Genomic DNA, 16,833 nt, shown 5'->3' on the forward strand with positions numbered 1-16,833 from the left:
TCCTTTTGCAAAGGAAAGAACAACATCCAGGACTGTTTTCTTTGGATCAAGGATTTCCTTAATCAACTTTTCATTCTCATAGCTTTCCAAATTGTTCTGAAAAACTAAGCAAAACAAAACAACCAATGTCTTTTACTGACGTCTCTAGTAGAGTAGCAGCCACCCCAGTATATGCGCTGTTCTTGCAGTACATTAGAAGCAGAAGTGGAAAAATATTGATGCAAAGTATGAAAAATGTATTATGTTGGAAACAGAAGTTTCTTGGTGCTTATGATTTTTCTCTGAGGTTTGCTGTCTAAAAATAAATCCTTAGTGTGGAAATACTGCCATCTTATATTCCACATAACTATTGGTACTTAGCAACTAATAAATATGACTTATAACTAGAACCTGATATTGTATGCTAATTAGGAAACATGGAAGGCCAGTTCTGATTTTACTTCTGGGACAAAAATGTTATTTAGAACTTTTATCCAGCATCATATGTCTCTTTAGCTTCCAAGTCATGAGCTATATATACATGATTATCATTTTAGCAGTTAATGCTAAAGATTTCCTGGTGGTATACTATCACTGATGGGAGTCTGACACACAATTTTCTTATAAGATAATGACTCTAAATTGTGGGAGTCATGTATCTGATCACTACTCCAGAAATAGGAGCAAGCATAACTAAAAAGTAAACTAAAAATGAGCTGGAGCATCAATTGTGGTTAATTCTCAGATCAAAAGCCAAAAGTCTACAAGCAGAGAGGAAGGCTCCCCCACCACCCACAGCAGAGAACTCCTCAGTTAAGTGGTATGTGGATGACATTTTTAACCAATATGGACAATAGAATACTTGACTGCTTTTCTCCCCTACCCATTTCTGTTTTTCCCACCTTATGAGTTTCTCTAGCAGCAACAAGTTATTGGCACAGAAGAAACTACTAAAAGATACTGCATCATACTCATCCCCTAGAGATCCTTTCTTTCATCTTACTCTGGCTTCCTTTTCTAACTTTTTCAGTTCTGAACAGGGATTTAAACAAATATAAATGACCCTCGCGATTTCTCCTAGTCACTTTCCAAATAGAGGTTTCTGTATGGTCAGTAGAAGTAAAGGATTCTTTCTTAGTGGCATCTAGTAAAATGAAGGAAACTCGGGAGAGAAATGTGGCTTCCCTTATTGGGTATAAATGTGGAACTCGCCTATGTGAATCTTGGCTCACTCCCAAAAGTTCTGTGAATTAGGCAGATCTCACACATGGGCCTAGCTCTTCAGCACTTGTTCTGCCGTATACTAGGCTACATTCTCCTTTGGAGAGCACATTTGTTAGCAAAGATCTGGACAGTCCTTGGGCATTTCTTGCCACACTTCTTCATCTGTGTAAAGATGATCAGATGTTACATCTTACCCCTTAGCGCAAACAGTTGGAAAGTTTGACTCTTCAAACACACTAGATTGTATAATTTAAGTATTAAATTTAAAACACTCCCTAGTGTCTTCTTTTTGAAGACTTATAGGAATGATTCAGCTCTATATTTCTCCAAGGTAAATTAAGTGCCCATTCTGGGTGTGCTGCATTGGAATAGCACCTTGTAAACTAAGGACTGCTTGGAACTGTCTGAAAACAGAACTAAGAAAACTGAGTAAGCCTTTCCCCACAAGAATACTAGTATATTAGACACTCTATAAAGTGTAAAATGCGTTTTATTTCAAGTCAGTTGCTCAGAACCCCAAGTGCTTCTGCATTATCTGTCGCTTTTTATGCACACTGCTCAAGGAGGGCGTCATTGGAAGAGTGCTGAGAGAAGCTTCCTAAGGTTGAATCACTCTGAGCAAAGTATCCCATGTTTCTCTGTAAAACTATGGCGCTCATCTAATGGATTTTTCCTTTCCTGAGCTGCCTGCATAGTGATTTCAGAACCTGTGATTCCCTAGATCTCATTCAGAAGTCTGGCTTCAAAGTAAGCTGGAGGTTTAATGCAGGATTGTTTAATTTTACATTCTGGTCCTGCAGAATCTGCCTCGATAGAGTCTTACTTGTATAAAAGTTTCCCTGTCTGTATCTTTGTCAGCATTTGCAGTTGTTTTCTTTTTCATAACCAATTTTATGTGTATATGTGTGCATGAGTATGTATATGAGCCAGGTGCATGCATGGGCCCGTGGGGGTTAAAAAAGGCATTTCGATCTTCTGTAACTGCAATTGCAAGGGCAATTGTAAGTTGCTGTATGGGTGCTGAGAAAAGAGCCTGGGTTCTCTATAAGAGCAGTAAGTGTTCTTAGCCACTGGGGCTCTTTGTTGCTATTCTCTTAATGACTGGCATTCTGCCAATGGTGAAATAGAAGCTCACTGTGGTTTGGATTTGTATTTTTCACATGGATGACACTATATACATTTTGTCATACATATATTTTTTTTGTCCCTTAAAAAAACACTTTTATGAACAAGCAAGACTGCAGATTTGAGTTCAATCCTCAGAACCCACATAGGGAAGGAAGTGACTGACACTTGTAAATTATTGTCTGAAATGTGCAAATGCACCATGGCATGTATAAACAAATATGTATGCCTGCACAAATACACACACACACACATATAATATATATATATATATATATTAAAATATATATATATATATATTTTAAACTTCTAATCTTACTCTTGGGAACAAATAGGATTACAGTACTATTTCTCTAGCACTTTAAGAATTAAGTCTTATTTTCCTTTCCTTGTAGTTTATTAGAACATAAAATTTTAGAAATGGAGGGAAAACACAAAGAAGAATTGGACACTTTGAAAGAAGAGAAGGAAAACCTTCAAGGTTTGGTTACCCGTCAAACCTTCATCATCCAGGAGCTAGAGAAGCAACTGAGCAGAGCCACCACCAACAACAGCGTTCTCCAGAAGCAACAGCTGGAGCTCATGGACACGGTCCACAACCTCGTCAGCCTTTGCACTAAAGAAGGTGGTAAGATCTTCCCTTCCTCTGGCTTTGTAGATATTTTGTTTCATGCAAGCGAGTAAAGGTTTGCTGCTCTGTTCTCTGTTGCACTATTGCCAGTACAAATGCAGTGGGAAAAGCATTCATGAGAGTTAGCTGACAGTTTTCACAGCTCTCTAAGTTCAGAACATGGATTTTTAAGTTTGAATTTGGGTATCTGCAATGTCTTTCTAAAAGGATTTTATAAAAATTATCTTTCATTCTTGGTTCTTTTTTTTTTTCTGAGACAAGATTTCTCTGTGTAACAGTTCTAGCTGTCCTGCAACACACTTTGTAGACCAGGCTGGCCTTGAACTCACAGAGATCTTCCTGTCTCTACCTCTCAAGTGCTGGGATTAAAGGTGTGAGCCACCACTGCCTGGCTCATTCTTGGTATTTTTATCACTGATAAAAATCTCTTATATAGTGATGGTTATATATTTGACATTATGGTGTTAGATACTTTTGTATAGGACAGAAAGTAGGCAATACTCAGAATTAGTTCAGAGCTCTGGGATGAGTTTTTTCAGGGGGGGTTCTTGGTTTATAATTAATTTTAATTGTTTCAATTTTCAGGAGAGAGGGAAGTGATACATGTAGAAAAAAGGGGAAAGAGATGGTCCTCAATAATTTTTATCGTAAGGAAAGATGGTTGTTGTAAAGTGTTCACTAAGATTCCTTGTCCTTGATCCTGTGCAGAGATATGACAGTGATATCTATGCACTCTGGGGATGTCTTTGTGATGCTGAAACTTAAATTGTATATGACTGGAATATCTGGAGCCATATAACCTCACAGCTGCAAGTCAATATGTCTGGAGAAGCTATCCATCCATTTACTCTTCTTTCTTTATTGTGTGTAGGACTAATGTATGTATGAATATGAGTATGTGTGTGCCATAGTGCACATGTGTGGGTCAAGGGACAACTTCATGGAGTTGCTTCTCTGCTTCCACATCTACGTGGGTTCTGAAGACCAAATTCAGGTCACCAGGCTCTGCAGCAAACTCCTTTCCATTTGAACATCTCACCCTACTCTTTCCCAACCATTGCTGAAGCAATGTCCTTTTGCACATATCCAGTTGAAGCAGAGTCCTGGCCTGCAGCTCAGTAGAGAGCTTTAACGTTTGGAGCCTGAGCTTATCTTCTGTAGTTCTCCTCTGCAATCAGCCCTTTGGAGTAGAGATGGGACTATAAACGGAGATAAGCGAGAGCGCTGCTTACATCTGAAACTGATTGTAGTCATTGAGCTGTGGCTTGGTGACCATTCGCGTCACGGTTCAGTGTGGGTATGCAACGTACACATGTGGCAGATCCTTGACTCATGGTGCTACATTAAAAAAAAAAAAAAGCCCCGTTTCATGCTTTCATGTCAAGATAGGCATACACAAGATAACTTTACATGAAATGATCTTGTTTTAGAGACATTTCACATTTCTGTTACACTCCATTTCCTTACATTGTATCTCCTTTAGATAGTCTAAACAAGCCTCAGAGATATTTTGTAAAGAACTTGTTTTAAACAGTGAGTCTGGAGAGCTCCATTTGGGTGTGCTCAGTAATGTGATTGGGAAGAAAAAAACCTGCTAATCAGACAGAGCCTGCCAAACTCTAAGCTAGAGTCCACTGGAAGAAAAGCATGGTAAGATTTTGCCAGAGAATTTTAATAGAGCTCATGAGTATTTATAAATTAAGTATTAATATGAGACGTATCTATTCTCATATTGAGATGAATACGTTGGGAGAAAGATTGAAAACATATTTTTCTTATCATCCCAAGACTTAAGCACATGAAGTTGGGTAGTATTTTTTTTCTTTTTGCATGATTTCAGAAATGTCCAGCATGGGAATTCTCACAGAGCTCATATGTCTGCCTACTTATCACAAGTTAATTTCATCCCCCACTGTTTGTCTAATAAACATGTCTGTAAGCTGTGAGAAGCAAGGAGGGTGACTTTAAAATTTCTGCCTGGGTTTGAAGTTCGACTCCAATATCAGTAACCAAATGTCTTCTCTGTTCATTTATTGAGAAATTGTGATAGCAAATATGACAGGTGCCAGCCACCCTGAGCATCTTCTCTGTTCATTTATTGAGAAATTGTGATAGCAAATATGACAGGTGCCAGCCACCCTGAGCATCTACCCAGGGTTTGGGAAAGGTGTCCGTGTCTGCTTTATGATGAGAACATCTACAGAACCGCGGAAATAGTATCACAAGCTGAATTGTCTGACACACTAACACTTCAAGTATAATTCTTCCTTTTAATGATGCAGCCATAAAACAAATCTTGTCCTAGCTGAAGACGTAAAACTTTGGAAAGGACTGACTGATTCTCCACCGAGGATTGGGCTCTAATATCTGCAGACTTTGTTCTTGTTAGTTTGTATTCCCTTTAGTGAGAACACTAATCTCAATTAAGTGTTCTAGCCATTTTAGCTCACTAAAGAGATGAACCTCTCTTTCATCAGGCAACAGATGTACCTCTCACTATGGTTTCTATCAAGATGTTATTCTTCTTTGTCTTTATATTTTCAATTGAGCCACACATAGTCTTTAGTTATTTGACATTTGAATTTTAAAGTATATATACCATAGTCCTGAATTAAATGTAAGTTGCTAATTGTAAACTTTGATTTCATTTTAGTTATAAAACACATTTCCAATCTTTATTTTATGACCAAAATTTATTGCTTATATAGGTTTATTGTTTATCAAATGACTTTATGAAATTATTTTACTTTTAAATTTATATGCATATAAATATTGCAAAATTAATATACCATAATGTGACATTAAATTTCCTAAAATAAATATTGAGAGTTCAAAAAGTGTCATAATAACAAGTTTTATGCAACTTACAAAAAATTTAACTTTTGGTTCAATCTACTTTAGTCATTTGGGGCATGATCTCAAATATAATGCCATATAGCCCACAAGAATATATTCTTAATGAGTTTTCTCTGTCCAGTGGTTAGGTAGAAAACATCTGGCAGGATAATTTTGCCTGCTTTGCCATGACAGGGAAGGAATGAAATGAGATGTTTGATATAAAACAAGGCATACAGTCAGGCACTAAGCTTTAGTCCGTTCTATCTCTCCTACGGAACAAAATTTGATTGAACAAACATTAAGTGTTGTCTGCAAGCAGTATTTCTTCAGTGTACAACTGAACACAGTGCTCTAGACTAACTCCCAAGAGCCTCCCAAGCTGCTTCTTTTAGTCTCAGTTTTCTGACGTCTAAAATGGGATTACCACTTCTACACAAGGAGCTCATGGAACATCATAAATACATGCAGTCTATTGGATAGTTCAAGTTTCTCTGGGGTTCAATTTTATATGTTTTATCACAAAGAAATGAAAATTATGTGATAATGTATTAACATTCCATGGCAAAGTATGTCTGGTACACAATGAACAGATATGTAACTTCCTCCAAATTTCCTTTGATCCCAAAACTGCACACCCGTCTTTCCATGGAACCATCACTTCCATTTCCTAGTGCTTTCATACTAGAACATACGATGCCACACAAACCACTTTTCTACATTTCCTAAGAAACATGCTTTCAGGACCAACCCACTATGCTCTTTCCTCTTGCACTGGGCAGGCAACAGTTATATCTTAGGCTAGCAGTCATTTCAGACTGCATCATAGCCACTTTTTGCAGTTTCCGGATACCACATTTATTTTTTGTGCAATCTTTGCAAACATTGGGTCCCATTTATTCTTAGGCACATTACCCACTAGAGAAATATGGCCTTCAGTGTTGTCACAGTGTCACAGCTTAGTGGCTTGCTTCCTGCTTTTGGGCAGATCATGGTTATTGCTAGAATTAAAAAGTTCACACTGACAATGGCATGGAAACAATGTTTAAAATGCTTTAGAGAGGACAACTGAGCACTGTGACTACCACCACTAGTCAACATCATCCCTGTACACTAGTGATTATTAAGATATCGCCACATACATTGGAAGCAGTAGGAACCACATCATAATACAAAATTGAGACTTTAATTAATGGCAAAGAATTGAAAAAGAACAATCAAAAACAGGAAAGAAAAGAAAAACTGAAAGAGGAACCACTCTCCAGGCTAATCATGAAGCGACACATTCGCTATTTCATTCAAGTCAGCTTAGAGCCCATTCCTGCTGTACCAAAATGTGATTCATGAATTCATCTTTCATTCAAAAATAGTTTTGTAACAACTACTCTTTTATACAGTCTCTCCCAGGGAATAATGGTTCTTTTTGTTTTGATGTATCAAAAACTTAACTTCCTACATGTACTCACATTGTGCATATGCCTGGGGAGAGACGATATACTTTAGTCTTAGTATTTTAGTGGCTTCAAGGAAACTGGAGTTTGATAGAAAAACAATCAAATGAGTATTTTGTTTCTGAATTCTTCATTAGTGGTGAACCCAGGTTGGCAGGCACTAGCCACACATGTGTACTAAAATCCTGGCAAGGAGACCTGGGAGCTAGCACAGTCAGTAAAGGGCCAGTTATGTGAGCATCAGGACCTGAGTTGGATCCCCAGGAATGATGGGAAAAAAGCTGGGCAGGGGGAAAGCCATATAATCCCAATGTTGAGAAGGTGGAGAGACGAGACGTGAATCTTCTGGGCTATACTAGCCAAATAGCCTAGCCTGCTTGGCAAGATCTGGGTCAGTGAGAGACCCTATCTCAGTACACAAAGTGGATGACACCTGAGAAAGAAAGCCTGAGGTGCACTTCTGGCACACACAAGTGCATCTGCACACAGCAACACACACACACACACACACACACACACACACACACACACACACACACACACCACATAAAATGTCATCATCAGGACAGAGTAAGGGTACCACCCTGCATTTATAGACTTTTCTTAATGGTTTTATTGAATGTTTAGTGTGACTCTAGTACTATATAAACTTTATCTGTATTAAGTTTGTTCTCACTATAATATTATGGAGGAGTTAGCAAGTCTAGCACATCTTGTTACTTCCATGGGGAACTTAAAAATATGAGTAATTTATCTTCATACCTAGAAAAAAATGGGCCCAGTATAAAAGCATAGGTAGGTTGGCTCTAATAGAGAGATGATGGCTAAGTCCTTGAAAGGAATACAGTAGAGGACCATCCCTTTGTAGAGAGCACAAGTAACATGTGTGTTGTCCAGAAGGCATAGCAACATATATAGGACTAGCATAGGTAGATCAATGAGCTAAATCTCAGACTCAAGGGCAGAGAGTGTGAAAGAGGATGTGAAAGAGGTCAACTGAGAGAGACACTTTCATCTTCTTTAAGCAAGATTTTTTTTACCTCTAAATAATGACAAAATCCATTGTCAGTATAAAGAGATGGAACGGCCTTTGCATTTTACAAAAAAAAAATTCTCTAAAAGCATACACACAAGTAACATTACACCTACTGAACACATTTTATACACACACGCACATACACACACACACACATGCAATAGCAATTAATGAAAAAGAAGGCCATGAATTTGAAGAAGAGCAGGGAGGAGTACAGGGGAGCACAATTTCACAGGCACACATTTGTTTACAGTTTTAGAGAATTTATTTGCTACAATTGTGAGCTCATTTTATAAAATAATAAATGTAAAATCAAACTAAAACAGGAAATTCAAATTTAGAGTTCTTTATAGAGCATATTAAAAAATATAAACCAGCAAATTATTAATGAGCAGTGTGATGAGGGAAAGCAGTCAGGAGTGGTGTCCCCTCTCCGGTAGAATACACACACACACACACACACACACACACACACACACGTGTGTGTGTGTGTGTGTGTGTGTGTGTGTGCACAAAGATTTCGGAGCTGGGATACGACGATGGCAGGCAAAGTCAACCACACGGCTCAGTTGTATAGACTGAAGAGTACCTACATTCAAAAAACTCTGATGTTAAAGGATAGGTAAAAGTCTCAGATTGGCAAATACATAGGACACAAAAATAAATGCAGAGGACCCAGGCATAATGATATACTCAGTTCCCTACTAAGAAATTCACATACTAAGTTTTAGGAACCTCCCATGGGAGTCTCTTTAAAAAATTCTTTCACATGATCTGAGAGCCATAATGACTGATAAGACAAATTTTTCAGTGGGCTAAAGTGCCTTTCCCAGAGGCTGATTACAATGGTATGAACATGTGATCATTATTTTCAGTCTTCTGGCCTTCTTTAAAAAGGTGAACTGAAGCATCTGCTTCCTTCCTAGTACCGCAGAATCCTTTGGCTCAGTTTTCAGAATAACTCTACCATCTGAAAGGAATTTACCTCCTGTGCGGTGTCTATTGAGTTTTTGATGTAAATCATCCAGTCAAGAGATGGGAGAGTTTGAACTGCACGTCTCTTGAGTTCAGAATGACTCTAAAAACATGGCAAGTGGTGGGAGGAAATTAAAAGTTTTTGAAAGCCACTCAGATAAATATTGGGAAAATAGGAAATATCACTTTCATTGACTGAGGGAAATGCTTGAGTTTTTTGCTGACCACTTGTAATGCACAATTGAACATTAGGTAGAAAGAGAAAGGAAGGAAAATAAACAGATATTGGCTGCATACTACAGTGAGCACTTGTTCCCATTGAGTGGAGGAAATGCTTTATCTTGACAGAAAATTATATGTCAAACATATACAATTTCTGTAAAATGAACCACACTATCTAGCACTTCCTTTCATAAAACAGAGTGGCTTAAGGAGAAAGTGATTGTTTACTTTTGGACATAGTGTATTTCTTCTTTCAGATGGAGCATGTTATCTGCCTTCTGAAAAGCTGTAATTTTTATTTTAAAAAGGGGATGAATAGTGAGTGGATAGCCGAACTACTGATAACAAAATTAAAAACTACAGTTGCTGACCTCATCCATGAACAAATTCTAAACCACATCTTTTGAGGGAGATTTGAAAGGTTGTGGCTCTCTTTTAAAACTAGTTTCTACTTCAGAAACTACATGAGCTATCTGGAAAGTGGTAGTATCTCCTGGTTCCAGCTAGGTCTGGGCATTCCCACAATGAAAGGCCCATTGGAAAAAAAAAGTTCCCTTCATGTTTCAGCATGATGATGGAAACACTCTATTCCTGGTTCTCTTGAGCTCCCATGACCTGCACCATTCAGGCAATGAAGCACAATAGTTTGAAGAGAGCCTTAACTAATACTTTCTTGGACTCAACCATATACAAGTCAAATTCTGTAGCTATTTTATGAGTCCAGGCTCCACAGTGACAGTAGATGTTAGTTAGTGATACCTATAACTACCCTGAGGAAAAAAATAGTATTATTCAATAATTCAAAGTGTATACATCTTATGAACTGTAGAGAAAAATTGTCATGGAAATTTTTACACTTTCAGAAGGGAAGATAAAGAGTAAAGTCTGAGACACATTACACTGTACAATTAGCTTTAAATACATACACAAGTATTTTAGCATAAGAATTTTTTAAAAGTCAACTGCAAAGTATCTTTAAAACTCTAGTAATCCATAAAAGCTTTAAACTATGATAAGATGGCTCAGTAAGTAAAGGCATTCAATGTATAATCCCTATTACCTGACTTCAATCTCCTGATCCCACAGTGACAGAGAGAACCAATGTCTGAGGGTTATCCTCTGAACTGCACACACAGGCTATGGCACTGTGTGCCTGCAAAACACCTCTCTCTCTCTCTCTCTCTCTCTCTCTCTCTCTCTCTCTCTCTCTCTCTCTCTCTCTCTCTCTCTCTCCTCCTCCTACTACTACTACTACTAATAATAATAATAATAATAATTTTAAAAAACAAAGCATTTTGGCTCCTTATATAAATTCTCAATTTTCTTCAGGCTAAAGAATTATTTTTGAGTACTGTCATATCTAATCCTAGAGATGGCAATGCTATTCACATTCTGAGCCAAAACCATCCATGTTGAGTTGTGTTAATATGGGACCTGCCAAAGATGACCCACTTTTATAATGGATTTATAAAATCAAAATTGTAAAGGTAATATCAATGTCTGGTTTCTTTTAATTTGTATATTTAATGTCTTACATGAATTTATACTTATATTTAAATATGAATATTATGATTGCACATTAGAATGAATTCTTTAGTAACCATGAACTTGAACTTAGGGTTCAGTTTGAAGTAGAAGTGCCAGTGTGAAGGGAGGTATGGTCAGGTATTTAAACTTGTAGACACACATATGCACAGCTCATCTCAGCCATCCTAAGTCTTCGAGCCCCATGTATATGACTTGGATGTTCCCTTCAGAGTTTTTTGGTGTAACTGGTTTTTGCCCATCTGGAGGGCAGTACGGGGTGATATAGTTAGAAAAAACAGAAGCGAGGATATCAGGTTTAGGTCCAGCTCTGCTGCTAGGTAGCTTAATATAAAATATCACACACCCAAGTGCTTGCCCTGTGTCCTAGACCATAACTGCCTTCTTCCTGGTTTCAATCAATCGTTCCCTGTCTTCTCCTAACACCTTAGGAAGTCCTGTGAACAGAATGGAGCCACATGTGGAACTTGAATGAACAGTCAAGAATCCAAGTTCACTTATCACAAGTGTAAGGAGCGAAGTGACAGTCACATGGTGACAGTCAGTCCTTATTTTCTTTAAAACCTTGAAGGCTTCCTGGTGCTGCAGCCTTCAGAAGCATCTGGCACCGACTCCGTGTGTCCAGCCTCGCCTGGAGACTTTCATTCCATTTTAATAGATTTTGCTGAAATCAGTTATTTGTCCACTCATAACAAGGCATAAAAAATATGCCTTTTAAGCTTTCCCACATGTGGGGAAAGCCTTTTGTGTAACATCAATACGGTGCTGCCAGGCTGAAAACATTACATGGGAAATTAACACACATGAAACCCGAAATATCTTTGTTAATGAAGTGACCTCATGATCAAGTGGCAGGGGTCACGCAGCATTCAGAACTGCCTGTAGGGTTCCCAACGAGAAAAGACAGAAAAAGAACTTATGAAAAATGATGGATTACTTCGTTAAATGAAGTTGTAACTCCATTTTAAATTTTTAGCCAAATATTTTTGTTCCTCTCTTATTTTCGTACCGGGCAAATGAATATACATTAAACACTTGAGATATTTCATATTAGAGGGCCATTGGAGAAAGTGCTCAGATATCCCAATCAAACTACACTAGAACTATGTGACATTATTCTTTCATGTCGAAAATATGTACCACAAAACTAGAGGTCCTTCTGTAACGCTGGTTAAACTCAGTGCTTAATGCACTTAAGACCACGTCTCCGCCACTGAACTGTATCTCCCAGCCCTAGGCCCAGCTCCACGGACCTCTTAATCCCTAATCCTATTAGCTTTTGAAACTGTGTCTCATCGCAGATGCACATTTCTGACGAGGATTCCCATCTCATGGTCAGTTCTGCTGCCTGTGGCTCCCTTCTATTCTCATGTCATCATCTGTCACAGCTGCCTCTTATCACTTCCCTGTGCAGCCTGCTTCCGTGAGAAAAGCCTGTACTATTGCAGAATTAAGGCCTGTGTCAAACCACCTAAGAAACTGTGTGTGACTTTGCTGTTGAGAACAGCAGTGATGGGGTGTCTAAGTCAGATGGTCTATTGGAGTTTCATTTCAGCTTGGTCTGACACCAAAAGCTAGCAAACCACAGCCACATCCGCCATCACTGTGGTCACTGGGTATTGCCACTTACAAGTTTTAATGAGATTAAATGCATCATTGGTCCTTGGTTTACCTAGTAATATACCCCAGAACTCCTTGTAAGAGGTTTATAAGGATGGAATGAAACACTTAAAACAAACTGAATATAGAAAATTCAGAATGTAGCATTTGGTAGTACTCAATGAACACTGGCTGCTTTTATTATGATTATGTTTATTATAGTACCACTGTGAAAATATTTAAGAATTTATAGATATATAATATGCATTTAAATATTTCAGATAAAGGTGAAATAGTTCATTGTTTCAAAATATACAAATTGAAATGATAATGTAGTAAGTAAATGGTATTCAGGTTTGGTTTACCTTATGCCAAAGTCAGAGAGAATTCAGAGATAATATGTGGAGCACCATCAACCTTGAAAAGAAGAGAAACATTAGCTAACTTAATTCAGACTTCAGGAAAAGAGTATTTAAAAATATAATGTATATATTATGTGGTGAATATATATATTGTGTGTGTGTATACATATATATAGCCAGTCTTCAGTAGGTTACATTTTTTACACAAAGCAATCCAGAGATATTTACCTTTGAATGTGCATTTTAAACATAACAACAATACCATACAACTTTGAAACATAACGTGAACCCACAGAAACAACTAACCTGGGCTCCAAGGAACTCACAGACTCTGGACCTACAGTTAGGGAGCCTGCATGGGACTGATCTAGGCCCTCCCCATATGTGTGACAGTTGCATAGTTTGGTCTGTTTGTGGGACTCCTAGCAGTGGGATCAGGGCCTGCCCCTAAATGCTTGAGCTGACTTTTGAGTACCTATTCCCTATACTGGGTTGCCTTGTCCAGCCTTAAAACAAAGGGAGGAGCTCAGTCCTACCTCAACTTCGTATGCCATGCCTTTTTGACACCATGGGAGGCTTGCCCCTTTCTGAACAGAAACAGAGGAACACTGGATGGAGGGGTAGAGGTGAGGTGGGGGAAGGAACAGGAGGAGAGGAGGGAGGGGAAAATGTGGTCAGGATGTAAAATAAATAAAAGAATTAGTTAATAAAAATTTTCTTGTAGCTATACATATTTGTGCATATACTATAAGATCACAGGGAAGTATCCTTCATCTTCATTCATATCTATGTCTACAAAATACTGAACTGTGGACTACCTATAAATAACTCATTTTTCCCACACCCTTATAATGCAAAGAAGCATCTTCTTCTACTTCTGAAAGTCCCTGTAAATTATTTAGATTTCTGGAGAACATCTTCAAAGTGAAGTTTCCTTAAAATGCCCACACACCTGGCTGGGAAGTACAGAATCACATCAATCAGGTTGTGAGCATGCTTGGCCCTTGTCAAGTTTGCCGTTTTTCCTTATTCTTATGCTCACTGAACCTCAGTGACCTGTTGAAATCACAAATTTAGGTCAATTCCAAATGCTATGATCTCCCTAATGATGTTGGTTCAGAAAATTCCACAAGGTTATCTTCCTTGAACAGATAATTTTATCCATGTGCATTCTAATATTTGCAAAACTTGAAAAGCTTTGAATCATTCATCACATAGCAGTCTTAAGAAGAATGTCTGAGTCATAGACTTCTTGGAGCAAGTTATTTGGAGGTAACTAGGAGGAGAAGCCAGTGTTTTGCCTTGTCTCTGGAAGCAGGGCTAATGGCTCTCTGTGTTCTCTAGGGTGGCAGAGATTAAGAATTAATAAGTCCACATTCCAGGAAGTTTTCTCTTGAAGGTTCATCTGAATTGAAGTGACCCTCTGCCTCAGCTTTCATGGCTCTTGCCTGAAGTCAGGTAGATGGTTGTTATACCATCTGGGCTGATATCGGTTGACCAAATGAAGAGAAAAAGCAAGAGACAGTCAACAGTTGCTAGTCTCAGCTTCCAGTTGCTTACTGATTGAATGTTGGCTGGTGACAGACAGACATGCACCTGCTCATGTTCCTATTCTTCCTTTTAGCTGACAAAGATTTGGTTGTACAGATAAGGTTAAATGAAAAGAATGAATAATGACTCTTTCCCAAGACTTTCTAGATTTATTGCTGATATCTGCATGAGTGAAGTCTTTGAACTGGCATACCAGGCTCTTAAACTTTACCTCTGTTAAGCTGTTCTGCAGGTTTTATTATTTTAAGTGTTATCTCTTTGAGGCAGTCTTCCTGAGTCTGTTTGGCAGATGGAGTCCATTCTCCTTGAAAGCTCCCAATGCACTTGGCATATGTCTTTAAGATAACAATTATCTGCATTCTCTCTTTTTGATACTCTGTTTACACCAGTAATACTATAGCCCTAGAGGCTGTTGCCAGCCATTTTGTGACCAGGTAGAGAACCAACAAAAGTGATTCATGAGAAAGATAAAGAAACACATTTCTGGTCACACTGTTGGAAACCTGATCATGTCTTACGTAAAGTTATCTTTTTGTTTATGCCAGTGGGAGCTGAGTTTTCTGCTGTCATGAAAGAAACTGTTACATATGTAACTATCATGAAAGATCTCCTGCTATAACAGATCTTTCTGCTCTCATGCTGTGATCTCATTAAGAACAAGTTTTATAGTCCTTAGTTCTGTATCTTTATTGCCTAGAGAAAATTTTACATGTAGGAAGTGTTCAATCAATATGTGTTAAATTTAATTAATAAAAGACAAGAAGAGAATAATTATAAAACCTTAGGCTAATTGTTTATTATTTAAAACTGCACTAATTTTTCACTGATGATAATCAGGAGAAGAAAAGGGATCAGTGAGAGAAAAGAGTGAAATTGCAGTTTGGCAGATTGGCTAACCAATAAATAAACAGGTAAATAAGAGCTGGGGTAGCAGCTGACAGATAAATAGGAATAAGAAGCATAAAATCAAGAGGCAAGAAAATATGAAGTTAAAAAATGCTTTTACATCATAGTCGTCTCTGTGGTACTTTGAAGCTGTGATAGATAGTGTGTAAAGGTAAAGATACAAGTATGAAATCCTAGTGCATGTCCAAATGTGTGTGTGACATGCAAATGACCAATAAGGAAGAAGTAGGAAATGAACATAGAGGAAGAGAAAGGGGGCTGTAAGTGTTCAATGTCAAAAGTGAAGAAAAGAGAAGCAATGATGAGTTCTGACCTACAAGAGAATGGCAAGAAGGAGACAGGTTATATTGCTTTGACCCTCACAGGAAGCCAAGTGGTTGTGTAGGTTGTATATAAAGAGTGACAGAAGACTGGAGTGAAGTGGTCTTGAAAAAAGGTTTGAAATTTGAGATACACTGTGCAGAAAATGAGATCTAAAACTCTAAAAATCACAGTATTTCTTATTAAGAAGTGGGCATGAGTGACAGTGGACAGAGATCACCACAGATGCCAAATGCCATCTGAGATGAGCCCTTCTTCAATGCCTGATTCACAATCATGGATAGGTAGAAAGAGAAGGGATGCTGGGAAAGGGCAGATTAGAACAGTGGAGTTCAAGATTCTCAGTTAGAGGAAAGATATACCCATTGGAAACTAAAGAATAGGAGAGGAAAAGATAATAGCATGCAATCAAAGATGTAACCTCAAGTTTAAAGGTCAATGTTTAAAGTCATGCTGTTTTTACAATAAGTTTAAAGTCTTTAAAAGATAGACAAAGACATTGAGCCAGTTTCTAAATCATTCTGCATCTCTGGATACCTGATGTCTCCTATAGCCTCTTCTAGTTAATTCTTCTTTGTCCCGTTGTTATTTCCACACACACCTCTAAGATCTACTGGTCTAATTAAATCTCCTCTTTGAACAGTTTATCACTGATTTTTGATGCTTATGGAGTTCAGCAAACTCATCTTCTTTTATTGTCTCTCTGTGCTTTAAAATGTTCACCATTTATTCACTTTCACAATATCCAGACAGGACACTAAATTTCAGAACACTTTAGTACTTAATGGTGAAATTATTCAAACATCAACAACCTACTTATTGTCTAGGCATCACAATATTATCATTTAATATTCAATAATCTTTGAATCTTTACTACTAGATAAAACTTATGGAATATCATGAGATTACTTCCTTCTTTTTGACTCAAAGCAATGATATATCCCAACTGTGTCAGTGAATGAAATAAGCCAGTTAAGTTTTATAAGAAGAAGTCAATTCAATAAAATCTTACAAATGACGAGATGGCTTTAGCTTCCCCCGATTTAGTAAGCTACAGGCTTTGAACTTGAG

At 37.8% G+C, this 16,833-nt stretch overlaps 1 protein-coding gene across 4 annotated transcripts in view; it reads left to right on the forward strand.

Moving 5' to 3' along the window:
* Positions 1-16,833, forward strand: part of Angpt1 (angiopoietin 1) — a 256,084-nt gene that overhangs the window by 181,023 nt on the left and 58,228 nt on the right. For 3 of the 4 annotated variants that reach the window (XM_006978712.4, XM_076555800.1, XM_076555801.1), the window contains one exon: positions 2,724-2,956. In XM_006978712.4, coding sequence (XP_006978774.2) covers positions 2,724-2,956 — 233 coding nt within the window. The remainder of the gene's footprint in view (positions 1-2,723; positions 2,957-16,833) is intronic. The other variant, XM_006978713.4, reaches the window with a different exon arrangement.

This window comes from Peromyscus maniculatus, chromosome 20 (assembly GCF_049852395.1).
Source record: "Peromyscus maniculatus bairdii isolate BWxNUB_F1_BW_parent chromosome 20, HU_Pman_BW_mat_3.1, whole genome shotgun sequence".
NCBI lineage: Eukaryota > Metazoa > Chordata > Mammalia > Rodentia > Cricetidae > Peromyscus > Peromyscus maniculatus.